The sequence below is a fragment of the Synchiropus splendidus genome, chromosome 11 (assembly GCF_027744825.2).
Source record: "Synchiropus splendidus isolate RoL2022-P1 chromosome 11, RoL_Sspl_1.0, whole genome shotgun sequence".
Taxonomy (NCBI): Eukaryota; Metazoa; Chordata; class Actinopteri; order Syngnathiformes; family Callionymidae; genus Synchiropus; species Synchiropus splendidus.
This window is the reverse complement of record NC_071344.1, coordinates 18,546,870-18,566,890: the sequence shown is the minus strand read 5'-3', so window position 1 is coordinate 18,566,890 and position 20,021 is coordinate 18,546,870. Positions and strand designations below refer to the sequence as shown.

At 46.3% G+C, this 20,021-nt stretch overlaps 1 protein-coding gene across 1 annotated transcript; it reads left to right on the top strand.

Moving 5' to 3' along the window:
* Positions 1-11,783: 11,783 nt before the first annotated feature.
* On the top strand, positions 11,784-19,706 carry adad1 (adenosine deaminase domain containing 1 (testis-specific)). Its single transcript, XM_053878627.1, has 13 exons — positions 11,784-11,899; positions 12,996-13,113; positions 13,196-13,340; positions 13,506-13,676; positions 13,868-13,933; positions 14,691-14,816; positions 14,919-15,042; positions 15,112-15,282; positions 15,398-15,473; positions 15,541-15,697; positions 15,959-16,187; positions 16,250-16,382; positions 17,315-19,706. Exons 2-13 carry the CDS (start codon positions 13,000-13,002, stop codon positions 17,426-17,428), a joined length of 1,626 nt encoding a protein of 541 aa, XP_053734602.1. The 5' UTR covers positions 11,784-11,899; positions 12,996-12,999; the 3' UTR covers positions 17,429-19,706.
* Positions 19,707-20,021: the final 315 nt, after the last annotated feature.

Here is a 20,021-nt window from a genome sequence, read left to right as displayed (position 1 = left end):
TAAATACCAGACGTGGAACCTCCCGTTCATTTCTCTGCTGCTCCGCTGAGGCGGCTCGCTCTGCGGAACCTGATGTTCCTTCAGCTGGAGCGAGAACCTGGCAGGAAATGAAACAAGCCGCTGTTGCACTCGGAGAATTGCCTGCTTTGTTTCCTCGTGATTGGTCAATTAAAAGTGCGGCTCCACTTTGGAAGCCATTACAGAAAGTAATTTCAGGAGCTAAGCTGTTTGGCCCGAGCGCTGTCTGCTGCTGCTGCGAGGAATTCCCAGCTCAGTGAGAGCCAGAGAGAGAGAGAGAGAGAGCGAGGTAATATTAGCCCCCGTTTTATTGAGAGATCCATTAATCGCAGCTTTCTGCCGCTGACCTTCTGACCCCCGTGACCTCAGGACATCATGTTACCGGCCGGACACGTTAGGGCAGCAATCATCTCCAAAAACAGCTTTTGTTTCAGAGACAGTTTCTCTTCCTCACGCTTGCTGCAGACGCAAGAGGCGGTCATAATGTTTCCATATATACTGGACATGTACACGTATGTATTATGGATAAGTCAAGCAGGTACCTGCCGTGCTAGAGAGCAGGGTGATTCTGAGTCTGTTCACATGCTGCATGTTACGCTCGTCTCCTTGTACAAACATGATGCTCGTACACTGAGTCATGGTACTTGTATTCTTGCTATCTACATGAGAGATACTCTTCAATCATGGCACTTCTACGAGGGGAATTTAATCCTGACTGGTTATGTTTTACTTCCCTTTGTGCTCTGTTTTCTCTATTCCTCACTGTTTGTCTTTCAATTTACCCTGCCATGACTCTTTGGTGTCCTGTATTGATTTTAGTCTTGTTTTCGTGTAAAGCACTTGTGTCTAAAAGCTGCTCCATAAATAAAGATGGATTATTATTATGATTGTACTGTTGATGATGGTACTTGTATTCGCCAAACATTGTAATTGTATTCCTTAGAAATGGTTACTTGCACTCTACAAGTGTGGTATTTGTACTTTTCAATCATTGTACTTATATTTTTAAAACAATGATGGTTTGTGTACCCTTCAATTATGGCATTTGTATTTGCCAAGCAGAATTGTTTTCTTAAGAAATGGTACTTCTACTGTACAAGTGTGGTACTTGCACTTTTCAATCATTGTACTTATATTTTTAAAAGTGGTAATTGTATTCTTCAATGATAGTTTGTTTACTGTTCAATCTTGGTACTTGTATTCGCCAAACATGGTACTTGCGGTCTTCCATTATGGTACTAGTACTGAACAAACGTTGACAATAGTTTTCAAGATGGTTTCAAGATGGTTTCATCCTCCTCGCCGATGCGCTAACAGACTGATGGTACGAAGCTGTGAGCGACGTGGACAAGCCTTCGCTCACGTCACCTTGACTGTCGCTTCACAAAATGCGGCGTGCGCAAGCCTAGCCCGGCTGCAGCCCACTTGGCCCGCTGCGGTCCCGGGACAGGCCCTGAAAGCAAGCACCTGATTGTGTTAGTGTCTCCCCTCAAAGCTGTTGTCACCTCGCTGACCGATTATAGGCAATTACCTGCTCTGTCGGAATCCTAGCCGAATAGATTGAATTCAGATTGATCTTCGCCCGGGAAAAGAGGAGGGAATTTAAAGCCTTTTTTAATTGGGTATTTGGTGTGTGCTGATCCGAACACCGTGGCCCTCCCCCGGGATCCTTTATGGGCCAATAATGGCATTGGAGTGAGGGCGGAGGGGGGGTGCGCAGACTCGTCTGCTGACTCCCTCCCAAGGCCATAACCCTGCATTTGCTCTGAGTGCTTTTCTATTATGCATTGATAGTTGAGCATCAATCAATAAGAGGGGAAACAGAAAACCCAGCGAAACCAACTTCTTAAGTGTAAAATGCCTCTTAATACCCGAGGCCTTTCAAACAACTTAACCTGGACGCTTTTTACGCCCGGCCCCTTCCTCCCCAGGCTCTTTGAGGGACACTTACCGGCGCCTGGCGACACCATGTTTTATTTAGGAGGGCTGGAAATGTGCAGCTCTCAGGTGAAACTGCGCCACACGTCTGGCGGCATGTCACACGTAAGCAGAAAAGTGGGATGCTGGTGTCGGAGCCGTCGTCCTCTTCCTGACTGTCATGTTGTGTTGCCCTGCGTCTAAAGCTCGTCCTGCTTTCACCTTTGAACCATCCCACCCACCTGCCGAAGACAGCTGGGGTCCGAGCCCTGCTGCGTGAATCCCCCAAGACCATCCACAGTCGGGGCTGAGTTTGCCTCCAGACGTCTCTCTTACAGACGCATACTTGGGAGGGCCACAGGTAGTAAGGGTTGGGGGTACTCTGGGAAGTACACACCACCAAGGTCTTACAGCTATGCAAGAGGTCGGGCTTCGTATGATGTCAAGGGCAAGTCCCAAGAGCACCCACATTGGTCCAGTTAGGGGCCCAGGACGTGAAGGACCAACTCAGAGCTCCCATAAGCAAAGACCCATTTTTCTGCAAAGGTTTGACAGAAGCAGAAATCCAATCCCAGACACCACGAAACTGCTGCAGCTCCGACAGTGGCAGGACGACTCACCTTTCCTGAATCCTATACCGGACTACGGTTAATCTGGAAGATTCCGGGAATATGGGGACAAAAGCGTCTAATCTGCAGATAAGGGCAGCGGTGGGGACTGGAGGGGGAGATAAGAGCGGCAGCGGCCCACCTCCAGCGGCCCCACCGGCCCGCCTGTCACCACTAATGCACCTCCTCCTGCAGGACGAAGCCCCAGATGCAGTAAGGTTATCCCGGCTTTAGCAGGATTTCTCGGAATCGCCAAGTTCACCTTTCCTTGATGACAGGAGACGATACAGACCAGGAGGATCAATGGCCTTCAGATCTGCCGCTGATAGTTGTTCTGCGAACAGTTTTAGCTTCTCACGTTCTCATTTAGCTCCATGTTTTTCCCCAGTAAATTAGTTAGTCTGGAATATTGACCTCAATTAACCTGCTTTCAAACATTGCCATCTCTCAAGTTACTCATGAAATTATTGGCAAATTTTTTGCGAAATTTGTTATGTATTTTTCCGTTTTTTATTTATTTAGATTTTAGCAAAAACGTGATCCTTATTACACAAAGATGAAAGAGTACAGAATATTATCAATAATAACAACAATAAGTGTTAATTTATAATTTGATTATTTTATTTCAAATTTTTCCCTTTTAACTACTACTATATATAGTACTATATATATATTCTTTTTATTAAAAATATAATTCTGAAAAAACTATTTTGACATTTAAAATAACATGAATGAAAATGCATCTGTTTTGATTTATTCTCACACCGAATGTCCATCTGCATGAGACTTTCTCCTTTTGTAAAGAAATAAATGCTGTTGCTTTATTGATGCTGTCCAATTTTCAGTTCATCCCCACGAGTCTGGCCTGCAGATGAGAGTCTCTCAGACTGTTGACTTGAGTGATAAACAGTTGCAGCCTCTTATTCTGAAACACAGGAAGTGAGGTCACTGGATGTCAAGCTGTCATTCTAAAGCGGCTCTAAATAGATCCTGAGATATGCTGTCGCTGACACGGGAAACTCTCTGGATAGATTCAGAGACGGAGTCAAGCTCTCATACCGCGGTCCCATCAATAACAGGTGAAGACGGTTGAGGCCTTTGCGCTGCCACGCGGCTGCACTTCCCTCTGCCTGTGCCTTCTGTATTCAGCGCTCTCCGATGTGAAGTGAATGAATATTGGCATGGGGAGGGACGGGCGCTGCCCCCTAACTACTTCGGTTACACAAACTTTGTTTTGGTCCTGAACGCAGCCGCCCTCTCCCTCCGCCGGCCATCTGCTGCTGAAGAATCTGTTTCAGTCGATGAGCTGAGCCGGGCCTTTATTGGTCCTAATGGCACTATCAGCTGAGCCGCCAAACCCAATTACCGTTTAAAAAGGGAGGCCACCCCGGCTAATCATGGCCGCCTAACCTGATTTGCCTGTGATGAAGAGACGGGATAAAGAGCAGTTAATGGAAGCAGAATGATCTCACAAATACAAAAAACTCAATTCATTTCTCCAGGAGAGCAATCTGTCCGATTCAGCGGTAATGGAGTGGAGATTCATTAGACCCCGGGCCTCGGCAGCAGCAGCAGCAGCGTCGCCTTATCAACCCACGACAAAAGAACATTCAGTTCGCTGCCTCTGACAGACTTCTGGAGGTCCTGGAAATGATGCCGAGCAGGAGACAGGTTGGAGCTTCAGCTCCATCGGGAGTGTCCTCCGTTCTGCTTCGGTACTCAGTTTTCTAGACTCCATGGTAGGTCTGCTCACGGAACAGGTGACTCTCGCTTTGCCACGAAATTTGAAATAAAGATCCGTCCTGGTGAAGACAAGGCTCTCACTGACCTCACCAGCTTTGGAGTGACCCTGTCTGGACTCTCTGGGAGAGAGAAGCTCAGTCGTGCAGGAGAGACTCACAGGAGGACCTCTGCTGCTCCAGGATGGACTAGTGTTGAACTGGAGGAGGCTCCAGGACACACTTGACGGACACCTCAGTGTATACCTGGAGGAGGTTCCTGCAAGAAAAGAACAGAAGCGATGAGAAACAATTGGAACATGTTTAACATTCAACCAATTGCAATATTACAGTCTAAAAATGGAGGAAATCTGGAAAGTAATTCAGTAGTCTGTCAATAGCTACAACAAAAACACAATGCTGTTGGGTGGGTAAATATATTTCTGTAATGTTTGAGTCCCATGAAGCTGTTTTATGAAACAAACAATATGGAAATCATTCACAGCATTTCTTGTTCTGATATATTTGCTTTCACGGTAATTGGTTTGAACCTCAGATGAATGAAGAAGCTGCACAGAGTTCCATTGACTCGCCGTTCCCATGACCATGGCGTGAGGAACATGAACATGAGGAACATGAATGAGCGATTGATCCCGCCATGTGGAGACGACGGCGCTGACCCCGCCGGTAACCCCGGTCCGTCCGCGCGGCACCGCTCGCCGGCCCAGATATGATCCAGAGGACGTGGGCAGGACGGGGCAGAGGGCCACGTCCAGGGCTTACAGACGGACATTAGGCCCGGGCCAGAGTTAAAATCCTATTAGTTTGAGTTGGGAATCAGATTATCGTCGTCGAGAATCACTCGTCTGGCAACTAGGGTCTAATTTACGCCAATCAACGGCAATTATTGAGGGGAAGGGAGCCCCTATTAGAGGGCCTCATCCACTTAGTCTAATGAATGGCCAAGATTGAATCTGGGCTGTGGAGACGCATCGAGAGCTGCAGCTGAACGCCACGAGCTGCAGCCATCTATCAGCGCTGCTGTCAGAGGAAGCATGCAGCCGCTCTGGTTTCTGCTGGTCTCAGGCCAGTAAAGCAGTTAGGGAGAGCTCTGCTGCCCATTACCAGCAGGCCCAGCAGCACCGCCGCCCAGAGCTCTCAACCACCATGGAAGGTCCGAACCAGGGACCCTCATGGCTTCAGTTCCTTTCTTCTCTGAGGCCCAGCCTGTGCAGGACTGGAGAACCGGAGCCACGATCAGGACAGAGCAGCCTCCGATCAGCGTTCTGATCATGGCTAGCTAAAATCTGCAGTGAAAGACTCAAAGGTGGGAGGCTCAGTCTAAACATCCTCCATGGCATCAAATCTCACTCTGCACAGAAGAGCAGCAGCTCTGCTACGAATCTCACACAGCATTTTTGATGCGACTCCCAGCTGAGGATGCTGGGAGTTAAAGAAAAATATCTTCATGACACGAAGCGTTTTAAGCTTGGAATTATTAAATACCAAGTGGCCAAGTTAAGCTAAACTCACAGACACTTGTTGGCTGGAAGAACTTGTTTTCGCAGATGTTCATTTCCGCTCCTCCACTCTTCACACCTGATAAAACTCTCACAAAGTTCCTGCTGATGGTGTTGAGATAGAGATGATGAAGCAGCCGTCAGACTTCAGTCCCTCACAGACGACACCATGGCTGCACAGGTGCTGCTGCTGCTGCTGCCGCTCATCTCCAACATCCACGCTGAGCTCATCCTGAGAGCAGGGTCCGATCATCTCTTCGAGCTGGACGACACCGCTGACTTCTGCTCCGTCTCCAGGTGGACCAGTGAGGAGAAGCAGCTCCTGTGGAACTCTTCAGGCTCCTATTATCTGCTAAACCCTCTGAATATTTCCCACTCGGGTCAGTACCAGGAGCAGTGCTGGACTCAGGGTCACATGACCCTGGACAGGAACTCCACCCTCCTCGTCTGTGATGACCAGAAGATGGTATACCATGAGACATTGTTCCTGAACGCTGGGGAGACAGTGGAGCTGAGCTGTGATGGTGTGGGACCAAACCAGAGTGTTCAGTGGGCCTATGAGATCTACAGATCAGATGGGGCCATTGTTATTGATGAAGAGGCACATCCAAATCACCACCAGCTGTTGGAGAACAAAGCTTCCCTCCTGATCACTGGAGAGAAACGAACTGTTTCCTACTCCTACTACTGTCTGGAGAAGCAGCAGCTCAAGTGTGACCTTCACAGTACTTTCAATGTTGAACTACCAGTAGAGTTTATCTTCCGCTCTGTGGGAGAGAGCCTGCAGCTGGACTGTTCTGACGGCAGCCAAAACCAAACCCACAGGTGGAAGATAGATAAATCAGAGTGGATCTATATCGAGAGTCTGAACTCCACTCTGACGCTTCCATCTCTGACGTTGAACCACTCAGGTTATTACGCCTGTGAACTTGGTGTTTCTGGTCATGAGCGTCATTTCTTTATGGTTGTGTGTCCTGAGCCTGGGCCTCCTGCTGTGGAGCTCTTCACTGGGGGGCAGAACCTCACTCTCCACTGTGGCGACTGGCATCAGACTGATGCGGTTCACTGGTTCATGAGGTCCAACAGAATCAAAGGACGAGTCTTTTATCTTGAGTATCAACTCCCAGACCACATGTATCTCTCTGGCAGCAGGCTGGTGATCAGGAACGTCTCTCTGCAGGACAGTGGGCAGTTTTGGTGTGTGGTTTGGAGAGACGGTCTCTGTGTGTTCAGGTCCGAGTTTCTGGTGATGCTCGGGGAGCCAGAGGTTGATCACCATCTGCTGAGGTCCGTGCTGCTCAGTGCTGTGGTGCTGATGATGCTGGGTGTTGTTGTGGGGGTGAAGGTGTGGAGGAGCAGGAGGAGAGAGCAGGTCCCAGCACCTGTGGAGGAGCTGGAGATGTCCCAGCTGTCTCCAGAGTCAGACGTGCAGGAAGAGGCTCCGGTCTGAGCTGCCATGATGCTTGTAAACAACTGCTGACCTTTGACCTCTCTGATGAGCAAAGTGTGTGTGCTCCTGTTTGGCTTCAATAAATGTAACATGCTTCTGACACGTCTTTGTGACTCTCTCTTTTTCTCACACATTAGCCTTTCTTAGTGAGGACCTCTCATTGCCATAACCCTTTCCCCAGCCTCTCCCTCTATACCTGACCATCCAAAACACAAGGCTAACCTGAACCAGGACTCTGAACCAAGCTGAAGCCCAGTTATAGTGACATTTTCAAAAATTCCTACAGCAAAATGTCTCATCAAAGATTGTTCCACACAAGAATATCAATACATGTACGCACTCACACACACATACGCTAACCTCACCTGTATTTTGATGCAACGAATCAAGGTGCTGACTTATCATCCTGCAGCGCTCCCTGCTGGACAGTTTTCTGTCCTTAAATCAAATATCACTTTCATCAATGACGTGAAAGCAGTAAGTTTATGTGCAACGTTATTCATTGTTTCAATTCAAAGATGTTACCGAACACTTGTGGAACATTTGTTGTAATGTCACAATACACAATAAAAAAAAAAGAATAATCGAAAAGATTGAGGAAAACATTACTAAAACATTAAAAAAAACAACCACACAGATGTTAAGTGTTTTGCAAAAAGAAGAAAGCTTTTTAAATGAATTAAAATACCTGAATGCACTTATTATTGTATACGTTTGATGGGTTCAAGCAAACTATTTCATATATATATATATATATATATATATATATATATATATATATATATATATATATATATATATATATATAATCTACGAAATGTTCTTATTTAGTAACTCCATTCAAAATATATTTGAAGGAATGTTTTGCTTTTATTCCAGTCATTTGAGTATATAGTAGAAATGAATGGTACTGCAATGAGTCTTGCACCTGGAATTCTGTTGGAAAGTACGAGCGGTCACTTCTCCGCAGAGTGCTGACTCATCTGTGTTCCCCATCTTGCATTGAGAGTCCTGTCCTCTGCAGGGGTGTCACCAGGCTTGCTCCTGCAGTGATCTTCTCTGTGGGCAGCTTGTTCCATTTCACTTTTCATCTCTGGTAACTGCTAATCAGATTCCTGACACAGGACGGGCGCCCACCTCATACTTTCTCTCAGCCGACAGTCCCCTAGTTTCATTTCTCACGCTGACCTTTTCCTCAACAACGTCAAGCCCTCACCCACAGGACGTCCCCTCAGCAGCCTCCCGCCACAGCAGCTCGCCAGAAACACTCATGGAAACATGTAAAACAGTTCTCACCACTGGAGTCAAACAACAAGCAGCTTCACTCATCACTCCATCCACCAGGAAGATAAAGCGGTTTCACTCTTATTTCAACTCCAACTGAAGTCTATCTCACTGGTTTCAAAGTCGCGTGATTAAAAGTGCTTTGAGCTGCATTAGTAATTGAAAGAAACTGTGTCAGTTGTGGCTTCACGAGTTGACAACATAGTACTTGTTGTTGGTGCAGTGGTGATTGAAAAAGTACTTTAAAAGTTGGTGCAGTGAATGAAACAGATGTACTATTCTTTGTATCTGTAGCGGTGGCGGTAATTGTACCAGCTAGTATAGAGGCAGTACTTATTGTTGAAGTTTTAAGATGTAGTAATACAACTTTTGTAAATATTGCAATACTTGTGAAATTACTAGCATTTATGGGAACTTCAGTGGTATTAATTTTTGTAGTATTACATGGTGGCTTTGTAGTTGGTGCATTTGTAGTAGTACTGCTATCTATTCTGATTATAAATGTAGTTGTTGACATTCTAGTAGTGTAGTATTTGTTGTAGGAGTATTGGTCTTAGCATACAAACTTCAAAAGTAGTAGTATCGTAATAGAGGTATGAATTGAAACAGTACTTGTTGAATGTAGTTGATGACATTCTAGTAGTGTAGTATTTGTTGTAGGAGTATTGGTCTTAGCATACAAACTTCAAAAGTCGTAGTATCGTAATAGAGGTATGAATTGAATGAATGAATGTACTATGAATGCAGTTGATGTAGTGGTTGTACATTAGTGTTTTCAGTTATAGGAGTACAAACACTAACATGATGAACGTAGCAGTACTCTGGAATTTCTCACCAGTTTTTGCATACAGTGAATGTGGAAGTAATTCATGCCAAATTATACCAGCGTACTGAGCAGTACGCAGGAAGTACACAAGAGATTTGGTGTCTCTTTGCAGTATTACATGCTGGTTGCGCAGCAGCAGTTCAAGTATTCTGGCAGCAGGGTTCTGACACGCTCTAGACATAATACGTCACAGGGGTGATTCACAGAAACAATGTGAGGAATTGAATGTGAAGCCATTTGAATAGCTATTTTTATGTCCTTTCCATCAACACAACACACTCGCTCTGATGGAGTGAACCACTGGCGTGATATGAGTCATCACACAGTAGGAGTCTGCTCTGTGTCGTCAGCAGGAAGTGGTGATCCAACACTACTGGGTGGTGAAAGAGGGGATCCCCCCGCTCCAAGCAGCTCAGTGCTGCCTGACAGCATGACGCACTCATATTAGGATGGTGGAAAGGTTCAGATGCTCTGCGTTCACAAGCATCACCCAAGCAGGTGGATTACAATGAAAACGACCAAGTCGAATTTCGTAGGAAAAGACATTGAATGTAAGACAGACGGGAGAGACAAGATATTGCTGTGTGTGCATGCATGTGCTGAGAGTAGAAAAACATGTTTTCAGACCACAAACATCGCAAGACAAAAACCTGTTCCTATTTATTTAGAATCATCACATGACTAAGGCTGTAACTGCGGAAGAGCTTGATTTGAGCCTGATTTTATACATCTTAACATGCTCTCCTTTGGGAGCTGTTGGGTGAGCTGATGCCCCTCCTGGGTCAAAAGTTTACAGAGCTCAGCTTGGTTTGAGGGTTTCAGGTGTGGAGATGGGGCTGGCCTTGCCAGGGTCCTCACCTGGTGGTCCTGGTGTGTACATGGCAGGATTCATGAGTCCTTCACAAAGACAATTCCAACCTGTCTGACAGGATCATCACAGATCCTCCACCAGTGGCTGCAAGACACTGAGGCCTCCCCAGGTCTTTGTCTTATCATTAGAAGGCCAGACGTTGGCCTAAGCTGAAAACTGGACTCATCAGACAAGATGATTTTCCTCCAGGACTCGAAGGTGCAATTCTCTTAGCACGGGTCTTCAAAATGGTCCCCTGGTTGGTCTTGCCATATGGTTTCATGCAAACCTCAGCCTGGCTCTTCGTTGCTTCTCGTTGAAGAGGGGCTTGCAGCCCAACTATTTCCGGCGGTTCTCACTGAGCTCTTCACCCCAGCTGCCATTGGCCCTCCTTTTTGTCAGTCACTTAATGTCACCGCTGCCTGACCTTGTTCTTATGAACCTCTGGCTTTAAGATTTCAAGGATGCAAGCGTCCCGCTGCCATTCGAGCCAGAATCAAACTGCTTTCGGAACAGTCAGGGTCTATTTTTGCCACATCAGTAACGTTTAAAGATCTTCCAACAGTGTTATTGGTCCAAGGATGGCGGCATTGTGGAAACATGAAGAGTCCCCTGACCTTCAAGAATCCTGATTTGGCCCACGAAGCCTACTGTGAGGTGGAGGGAGTGGACTGGAGGATGGGGGTCCCGGCCCTTGGCGAGTCATGTGGTGCCTGCCTGGATCCGTCCCGTTCCCCGTGGCTTTCTGAGAATCAGACCCTGCCGGGGTCTAAATATATATATATATACTTAAGCTCAAAACTATTCATACCCCTGTCAAAAATAAGGTATTCCTTCTCCTGGGGGAGCACTGGACCTATCAGCAGGACAATGATCCAAAGCATACGGCCAAGGTGGTGAAGAAAAGCTTCCAGGACGGTGATATTAATGTTATGAAGTGTCCAAGTCAAAGTCCTGATTTATCGAGGACCTTTGGATGGAGCTCAAGAAGTGGGTGGCAGCACAAAACCCCCCAACCTCAATGATCTGGAAACATTTGCAAAGGTCGAATGGTCCACAATTCCTGTCGATACATGGAAGAAGCTTGTGAGCAATTATAAAATCGTTTGGAGGCTGTGATAAAAAAAATAAGAGTATTGAGGCAGGGTATGAATAATTTTGGACAGTGTGATTTTTTTGTTTTTACCCCATTAAAGATGTTTATTTACACTTTCTACCTTTAATAAATTGGTTATGGCTTCAGTCTTTCTTGTGTGTCCTATTTATGTAAAATCTGAAGCAATATACTAATGTGTAATCGAAAAAAAATAAGGACCTGTTTGTTTTTGACAGGGGTATGAATCATTTTGAGCTTATGTGTGTGTGTGTGTATATATATATATATATATATATATATATATATATATATATATATATATATATATATATATATATACACTGCTAAAAAAAATAAAGGGAATACTAAAGTAACACGTTGTGGATTTGAATGAATGAAATATCTTTATTAGATACTTAATGTAATGTCCATTAAACACGTCAAAATGAGGCTCAGTCGAGTGTGTGTGTGGCCTCCTCTCTACAACGCCTGGGCACGCGCCTGATGAGGCGGTTGACATCGAACTGAAGTTACCTTCAGGTAACTAACGACTTCACGGCGCCATTACATCAGAAACATCCCCGAGGAACGAACGATTGAAAACCACGACAGGTAAATAGTCAGGGAAAATAAGGCAGTCCGAGGGGAGAGATTGTGTTCGCTAGTTTTTCCCTCTTTATCGCTACAATGTGCGCAGCTTTAGCTTACTCTCGAGACTAGTTAGTCAACCGTTCCTCAACGTTTTACTTCTCTTTGCCGACGAAAGCATTTACCTGTTCGTCGTCTTCCAGCCTAAGAGTAGGTTCGAGCCTGGAACCACGCGAACCTACTCTTAGGTTCGCGTGGTTCCAGGCGTCAGAACCACTCTGGACCTGCAGGTCACCCAGGTGTGTTCTTGGAGAACACAACGATTCATGACGTCGTTCCGCCGTTGCAGAGAACAGAACAAACGACTCTTGAAAACTATTGACACCAGAATGAGACGTCATTCCTACTGTGCACGTTATTGATATGTAGTATTTGTCGCAGGTTATTTCGATCCCACATCAACTCTTTCATCTCAACTTGATTGGAGGCAGCAGAGACAAACGTTCTTTCATTTCTGCCCCTATTTTGATGTATTTCCCTCAGACACATTCTCATATGTTTTGTTTTCCATATTGATTTTGGGAGCCTTGTAAGTGAACTGAGGTGTTCACCAAAATTTCAGTAGGTGAAACCAACACAAGTGTTTTGCCACAAATTTTGATACCAATTAGATCGAAAAACGTACCAGTATTTACTTTATTTACCAGTATAAAACCGAAAACTGTTCTTGTGAACTGGCTTTCGAAAGATGAAGCACATAATCTCACCATCTGGGCCATCATTTTGTGGAGATGTGAGTTTTCAACACTTCTGATGGATCTTTGAACTGGGTTAAAGACTGCTTTAACTTGTGGGCATGTGATGAACATGATAGTGGTGTGAAAGAATATAAATAAATATAAAGTTGTTGTTAACTCTTTGATTTTGAAACCTTTCTGAAGTACAATGATGAATAGTTGATCATAGCTGACTAGTGGAAATCGTCATGTGACTCTCTCACAAGTCATGATCACGCATCATGCGGCGTTACATGACGGTATTGTCACACTATGTTAGGCCTCTGTCCAAGCGACAAGGTTTTCTGCCTGAGCATCCTACTGAGGACTGGTTTCTGCTCCAGGGTCATGTCTTTCAGTGGAGCCAGAGGAGGAAGTCTGTCCAGTTACCGCTCCCAGTATGTCCCCCCGTCGCTTCCCTCAGCACGCAGGATTCCTCCGAAGTCCAAGTTCACCACAGGTGGGAACATGTGATGGCATGCATCAGTTCTGGCTTTTTGTTGCTAGTGGACATCTTATTTCTCTCTCTCTCTCTCTCACTGGTCGAGCCTATGGTAGTCAGCCAAAGGTCCATCCCAAAATCCTGATTGACAGGTACAAGCAGGGAGAGACACATGCGGTCTCTTTACTCTACGCGTTGGCCAAGACTTTCGATTTCCAGCTGGAGATAAGGGAGACGGTGACCACAGGTACAAAAGACCTTTGTGTTTCCCTCTGACCCCTGAACCATTACAGGAACCCCCCACATGTTAACAGAAGATCTCAGTATCTCCTCTGCTCCAGTGGCCGTGCGAGTCACTGAACCAGATGTGCTTCAGTGAAGTGAGCTCTGAGTGCATCACATGGTTTTCCAGGGAACGTCACCAGGCTCCTTTTTGCCTTCTGTGTGGTGATCGATGGTGTGCAGTACAGGACTGGCATGGGGGAGACCAAAAAAGAAGCTCGTCTCCAGGCAGCTGAGCTTGCGCTGCTGGACTTGATTCCCATGTGGGAAAACATGGTCACTGTGACGACTGCTTCCTCAGGTCAGTGACCGGATGGGACAAGCCAACACACACAACTATCGATAAAGATGTGTGTTGCACTGTGAGAGTCAGTTGCAGATTCGGAAAGCAACGTCACATGGATTGTTATTGTTGAGTGTTTTATCAGTTGAACTGTACATTCTACAACAACTATTCCAGAAGAACTCATTGAACAATCTTGTCTATCTCAGAGGTTCAGACACCTCAGCTGGCCACAGTGGAGACTCCGGTTCCAGAGATCCCGGCACAGAGGCCAGGTAACTCTTTTGTCCTACTTATTTAGATTCTATTCTTACATTTTTGACTATTGTGGGGAACAGTTTTTCATATGGGTTGTTAGTGAGACTAGTCGCCAGAGTTAGCAGGGTGAAATCTTAGCATGTCAGGAGCCGCTGCACTCAAGGTCAAGGAGCTTCTCTGATCTCTGGTCCTGGACCTGACCTTTGATGTTAGAATCTGTCTGTCATCTCCCTCTGGAGCTGCTGTCCTTCATGTGGAGACATGTTGGATGAATCATGGTGTGAACTCCACCAACATATGGACTAAGGAGGAGAGAACATCTCGGTCGTGTTTCCAGATCACCAGCTGAAGCATCTGAGACTCTTGACTCAGATTCGTTTGAGCTGTCCTGAATGATGATTGATATTAAGGCTCAGTTGAAACCAAAACAGAGTCGTAGCCACTGAGCCCCATTTTTGTTGTTCTTATCTCCTTTATGTTTCAGCAGTCATTTTAGCTCGATAAAACGTCTCTGAGTGTGTGAGATTAAGAATAGAATGAGTATCCGATAAGTATCCGTTTGTCGTTTTCATCAGAGTTGGACTTCAAGTGGTCCAAAAGGCCCACGAGGATGAGTTCCGTAAATTCAGGGGTCTTCTTCACCCCCGGGTGGACTTCTCTGATTATAATGTGGAAGCCTGAGATAGAAATATTCCATCTTCACTCTGAAATTGTGGTCTTCCCTTGGCTGGTGAAGAGAGAAGTGTGGAGATGATTACATTATTTTCTTGTCAGAGAGAAAAAGCGGTTCAAACTTGAAGATTCCAAACGCAGTCCAGGATCACCTGAACACGCTGTTGAGCAGCTACCCGGCTCAGTCCGCTGGTGCTGGCACCGCTGCAGCCTTCATCATCCAGACGGGTGAGCTGCTGTGTGGCACGGAGCCTCACTCAAACGTTCAAACAGAGAAGTGAAGCAAGTTGTGCTCTGGTTTGTTCTGCCATACGGCCCCTCTCTGCTCAGCGGCTGGATGTAATGTCGTCGCCCTGGGCAGCGGGAATTTCAACACCAACAAGCTGGCGACGTCGTGCGGACGTCTCATTCACGACTCTCACGGCGTGGTCTCGGCGAGGCGCTCGCTGATGAGGTCGGTTGTGGCGTCTTGTTGTTTTTAAACTTCCAAAGCACTTTTAAATTCACATTACGACTCTGTCAGGTTCCTCTACCGCCACCTGCAGATGTTCTACAGTAAAACGGCCAATCTGAGCGAGAGGTCCGTGTTCCAGCAGAGCGGCAGCAGTGGCCTCCTCACCCTGAAGAGCGGCATCACTCTGCACCTCTATATGAACCAGCTGCCCAAGGGAACTGCCCGCATCCCCTCCAGACTGTGAGTGACAGCTATCAGTTGACACACAGCAAAATCATGTAATTACACAAGTAAACTGCAAAGCATGTACTTTGAACCTGGGTTTTGGGGCCTTGTGCGTTTGTTCCCTCCTCAGACGTTTGAACCCTCTGTCCATCAATGCGTGGCAGGTCAACAATGAGATGAGCCTGCACCTGGCAGTGGAGGGAAAGGTGCGGGACCCATGTATCTGAATGCGTCTCATCTTCAGCGGCTGTCTGATCCTTGTCCTCCTTCCAGGTGTTCTCGGTTTTCTCCTCTACTTCAGGGCAGTCGGCCGACAAGGTCATCAGCATGTCGGCCACTGACAAGCTCATGCAGTGGCAGGTGCTGGGCTACCAGGGCGCTCTGCTCAGCCACTTCATCGAGCCCATCTACGTGGAGAGCATCCTGGTCGGTAGGTGCTAAGGTAGATGAGAGAACAATGATGAGGTGGCCCTGGCTGACTGTGCTGCTGCTGGAGTTAGGCAGGCTCCTCCCCCTTGGTTGGCTGCCTGTTAGATTGACAGGCTACTTGTTGTTTTCAGACACAAAGCAGAGGAAAGGTGAAATCTGCCCAGGACCATTTGTCTAAAACTTTAACCTTTTGACCTGTTGAACTTTCCCATGCCCAAACTTTTCCATGCCATTCAGGATCTCAGTTTTCCAAATCTTCCAGGTGACGAAGGCGTTTGTGATATCCGGGGGATGGAGATATCGGTGTGCCAGCGAGTGGAAGGCATCACTCCTCTGCTCCCCACTGACTATTGCATGATGAGGCCTCACATCAGCCTGGTGCCTCCAGTTGTCTCCTGCAGTGAACACCAGGTCACTCACGCCTTCAACTGGAGCGAAGGAGATGGCCCCCTGGAGGTAGTGGATGGCCTGATGGGAAAGACCATTGAAGAGTGAGCATGATTGGCGTCTGTTGTCTCCGTGTGTGTGTCGCTCATGTGTACGCTTCCTCCAGCTCTCCTTTCAGGAGTGGCCCCGCGATGGCCAGCCGCCTCTGCAAGGCTGCCATGCTGTATCGATTCAAGCTGCTGGCCAAAGAAGCTGGGAGGACGGACCTGCTGGACCTACGTTCTTACCGGCAGGCGAAGGTATTGCAGCCGCTGCTCCCGATTCTCACAGGGTTAAATTGATACAGCAGACGTCTGTCTGCTGTATCAGCTGGAGAGTGTGGCACGCCGTTGCGGTCTCGTCATGTTCACGTGTGCAAGTCTAATGCAGCAAGTGTGTCATGTGTTTATGAAATTTATCGTGAGATGCTGAATTGTCATTGTGGAGATTGTGCTTGGCGGTATATCGTGTACGATAAATTATCACCCATCCCTACTGCATGCATCACATTGCAACACAATTCCAGTTCAAGCTTCTCGTACTGTCATATAAACATAAACAGCTAACCATAAACAATCTTAAACATAGCTTTTAATGTGCGCTAGTGCTGCTTATTTAATGAAATAAAAATGGCTATCTAATCTTTAAAATATCATTATGATATAAGTTACTGTTTGTCAAATAATAAAACTATAATTTCTTCACATAACTTTCTAAACAGGAAGTTGCATGGTTGCAGTTGCTACTGCATGAATCCATAGAACACATTTGTTCAGATTTCTTACTGGTCTATAAGATATGCTCTACGCTGTAGAAAGGTCAGTGATCTCCATGCACCAGCTTGTAATTTAATGTTGTGACAGGGCTCTATCCTGGCGACATAAAGCTTGTTCGCCGTAATGCCACAGTAGATCGCTTTATCTTTACCTGTATTTTCCCCCGACAATTTCTTCGATTCAAAATATTGACATACAGTACAAACAAATACAATCCTAAAACATTTTCTTCTGCCTGGAGTGGAGCACACTTCACTTGGATCCTCAGAATCTACTGGAGAAGAAGCCAAACTTTTATCCCCTGCAACGATGGCACACCTACTGACTAAGGAAGCTGGAGTCCTCCCCTGGAACGTCTTGTTGCTTGTTGAGTCTGAGGTGCTGCATGTGGCTGACCCTGCTCTCTCTGTCTGCAGAGGATGGCTAAGCCGTACCAGGAGGCCAAGAGCGTGCTGAGGGCGTACCTGTCGCAGCAGGGCTTCGGCTGCTGGCTGGCCAAGCTTCCGGTCAGTGACAATTTCAACATGTGAGCACCACTGGTCACAGTGGGACCGTAGAAGCAGTTCATGTGCAACTATCGTTGACTGTTTCAGTTTGACTCCGTTTGAAGTGCTTCCACTTAAGACTTAAGTGTCCATGTTAAAAGAAAGGGCTATGTTGAGAACACCAACATGCACACCTTTGTTCCTCATGTTTGATCTTGCCACTTTTGAGTTGTGTTGCATTAAACACATTAAAGAGCAGAGCATTAAACTGTGTGGTCTGACACTGGTCGTGGAAGATTGTGGTAGCTGTCTTAACAGAACATTATGACCATCTGTGGAACACTGCTCAGAGCAGCCGTCAGTGTTCTAGTGAGAGAGCATTAGTGGTAGACGCCCCGCAGCTGTAATGAAAGGACCAAAGCATGTTGAAAATTTTGAATTAAAAGGGTCCCCTTTAATAGCACGGGATTGAAAGATGAATTGTGGCTTGTGATGGAAGTTGCAGCGTACTGCTTTCCACTTGTCTGATCTTTTTCCGGTGTCTATAGGAGAAAAGTCAGCCTCCTACAGAAAGCTGATTTCCTCTCTCCCACATGCACAGCAACACTTTATTAGGGGTATTTGCCGACTTTCCATCACCACACAGACGTCAGCTCTTGCATTAATCGATTTATTAATTTAAGGAAGCAAAGCACTTACAAATCACATACAAAATAAATAAAATAAATATTCATTCAGTGCTTGACGTGGGTCCTCGCAGGACTTGAGAACTTGATGTATCATTGAAACAGTTCATCAGAAGAAATAATTTAAACAGAATCCGACGCAATTAAATACATTCACTCCGGCTCAGTGTTTCTTGTTGTAGCGTCAGCCAAGGTGTGCCTGAGGTCATCAACGACGGCTGGGGTTGGCAGCGTTGTCCTGCTGGATCAGTGATTCCAGCTTGTTGAGGAAGTCTTTGAAGTTGGTCTTGGGCCATTTGTTGCAGGGGCACTGGGTGGAGTTGGTCTTGGGCTGCTGTGGGAAAAGAAACCGACAGACTTGGTTCGCATGGGTGTTGAACTGTTGTGGTACTGCTGCTGGATAGTGTTCTCAGATGTCAGATCAGTTAAGTCTCAAGACGCACTTTGCTCTGAGCGGCGCACAGATGGTGTCGTCACGTGGAGCAGGAAGGACTGCTGCTGGCTAGTACGGCGTGTTCCAGTGTTTGGGTGAGGAGCAATCGCTTAAGGCGAGCTTCGAACTGAAGTATGATGTGGCACATGAACTGAAACCAGGAGGCCAGTGGTTGCTGTTTTAGAAGTTCATTGAAATAAGATCTGCTCTGATCTGACCATTTCAAACCAACTCCGAGGTAAAGTCTGTGATGTTGTCACTGCAGCAGTCGTTCCTAAAGCTGGCTCTCAGTTACATTGTGCACATCATGTTTGAAAAACCAACTTGTTGCACTAGATCCGCCGTGGCTGCGATTCGCCAACCTGCCTGTCACTAAGTGACTGCTCAAATGTTGGAAACTAGAACCCCACACTTACCTCTGGCCGGCGCGACAGTGTGTAGTTGATGAAGTCTGCTGAGTCCACTATGAAGCCTTTCGGATCGGCGCACTCTTTGCTAGCCACCAACAGTTCCTTCTCGGCGCACTCCAGCGCCGCAATGATGCATTCATTCTGTTGAGCAGCAGAATGAAAAATGTCTTGAGTGTCTTCCAGCTGCTGTCAAGCGTCAACACCACAACAAAGAAAAGCCATTGTAGATGTGTGCAACACCTGCAGGCTACACTTCCTTTCTGAGAAAGTCACACTGCGGTTTAGAGAGGTTCGGTCTTATGTGGCGAACCAGACGTGACCTGCATACGCTTGGTGTACATACAGAGCAGCAGCGTATTCTTACCTTCACGTTTTCTGGAGCTCCAAAAGTTAATGATGACTGCTGGACACAAAAGAGAAGTTTAAGAGCGGTGCATTTTAAAGTGATAGGAATCTAGCTGTCGTGCAACTTACACAGTTCACATCTTGTCTCATTTCCTCGATCAAGTAGTCATCGATGGGGTAGGAGTTTGCATAGAGGAAAACGCAGAGTGAGACGAAGCAAAATGCCGTGTTGAAGATGCTGGCCATCGTTGCTTGCTGAGCAGGTTCAGTGGTCTTGAGAGGGTGGAGGTCTGCTGCTGTATACCTGGACCTCCATGAGCTCACTTTATATAGCTGAGTGGTGGAAAAGAGTGGGCTGAGTTTGTCATGTACCACCTAATACTTATACAGTTTTTCCTTTTGACATTGGGATTTTTCGACTCAACCAAAAAATAAAAAACCCAAGCTGTTTCTGTAACTTTCTAACCGTGCCTTTTGAAACTGACTTTCTAGGTTGTGGTTTTTGGGACCGCTTCTGCCCACAGTAAATATTTACTCATTTAATGTCTCATCAGTTGGGAAATACTACGATGTTGTTGAGCAGTGTCCAACAAGATTCAGCTTTCTACTGAATGCACATTGATCCCCAGAGAAGGTGTGAAGTTGCGTCAGGTTCACACACATGGAGCCACAACACGTTAAGATTGATGTATCCATGTCACTCGTGGAGGGAACGATGGCGGTGAAAGAGAGGGATGTTTAACCCTTTTGTCCCAACTGCTTTA

Bases quoted from the DNA above. Each gene is read 5' to 3' on its own strand.
- adad1 (XM_053878627.1), top strand. From the start codon at position 13,000: ATGTCTTTCAGTGGAGCCAGAGGAGGAAGTCTGTCCAGTTACCGCTCC. The intron at 13,934-14,690 runs GTAACTCTTTTG...TTTTCTTGTCAG, and splicing joins GATCCCGGCACAGAGGCCAG to AGAGAAAAAGCGGTTCAAAC. The intron at 15,698-15,958 runs GTAGGTGCTAAG...CAAATCTTCCAG, and splicing joins CGTGGAGAGCATCCTGGTCG to GTGACGAAGGCGTTTGTGAT.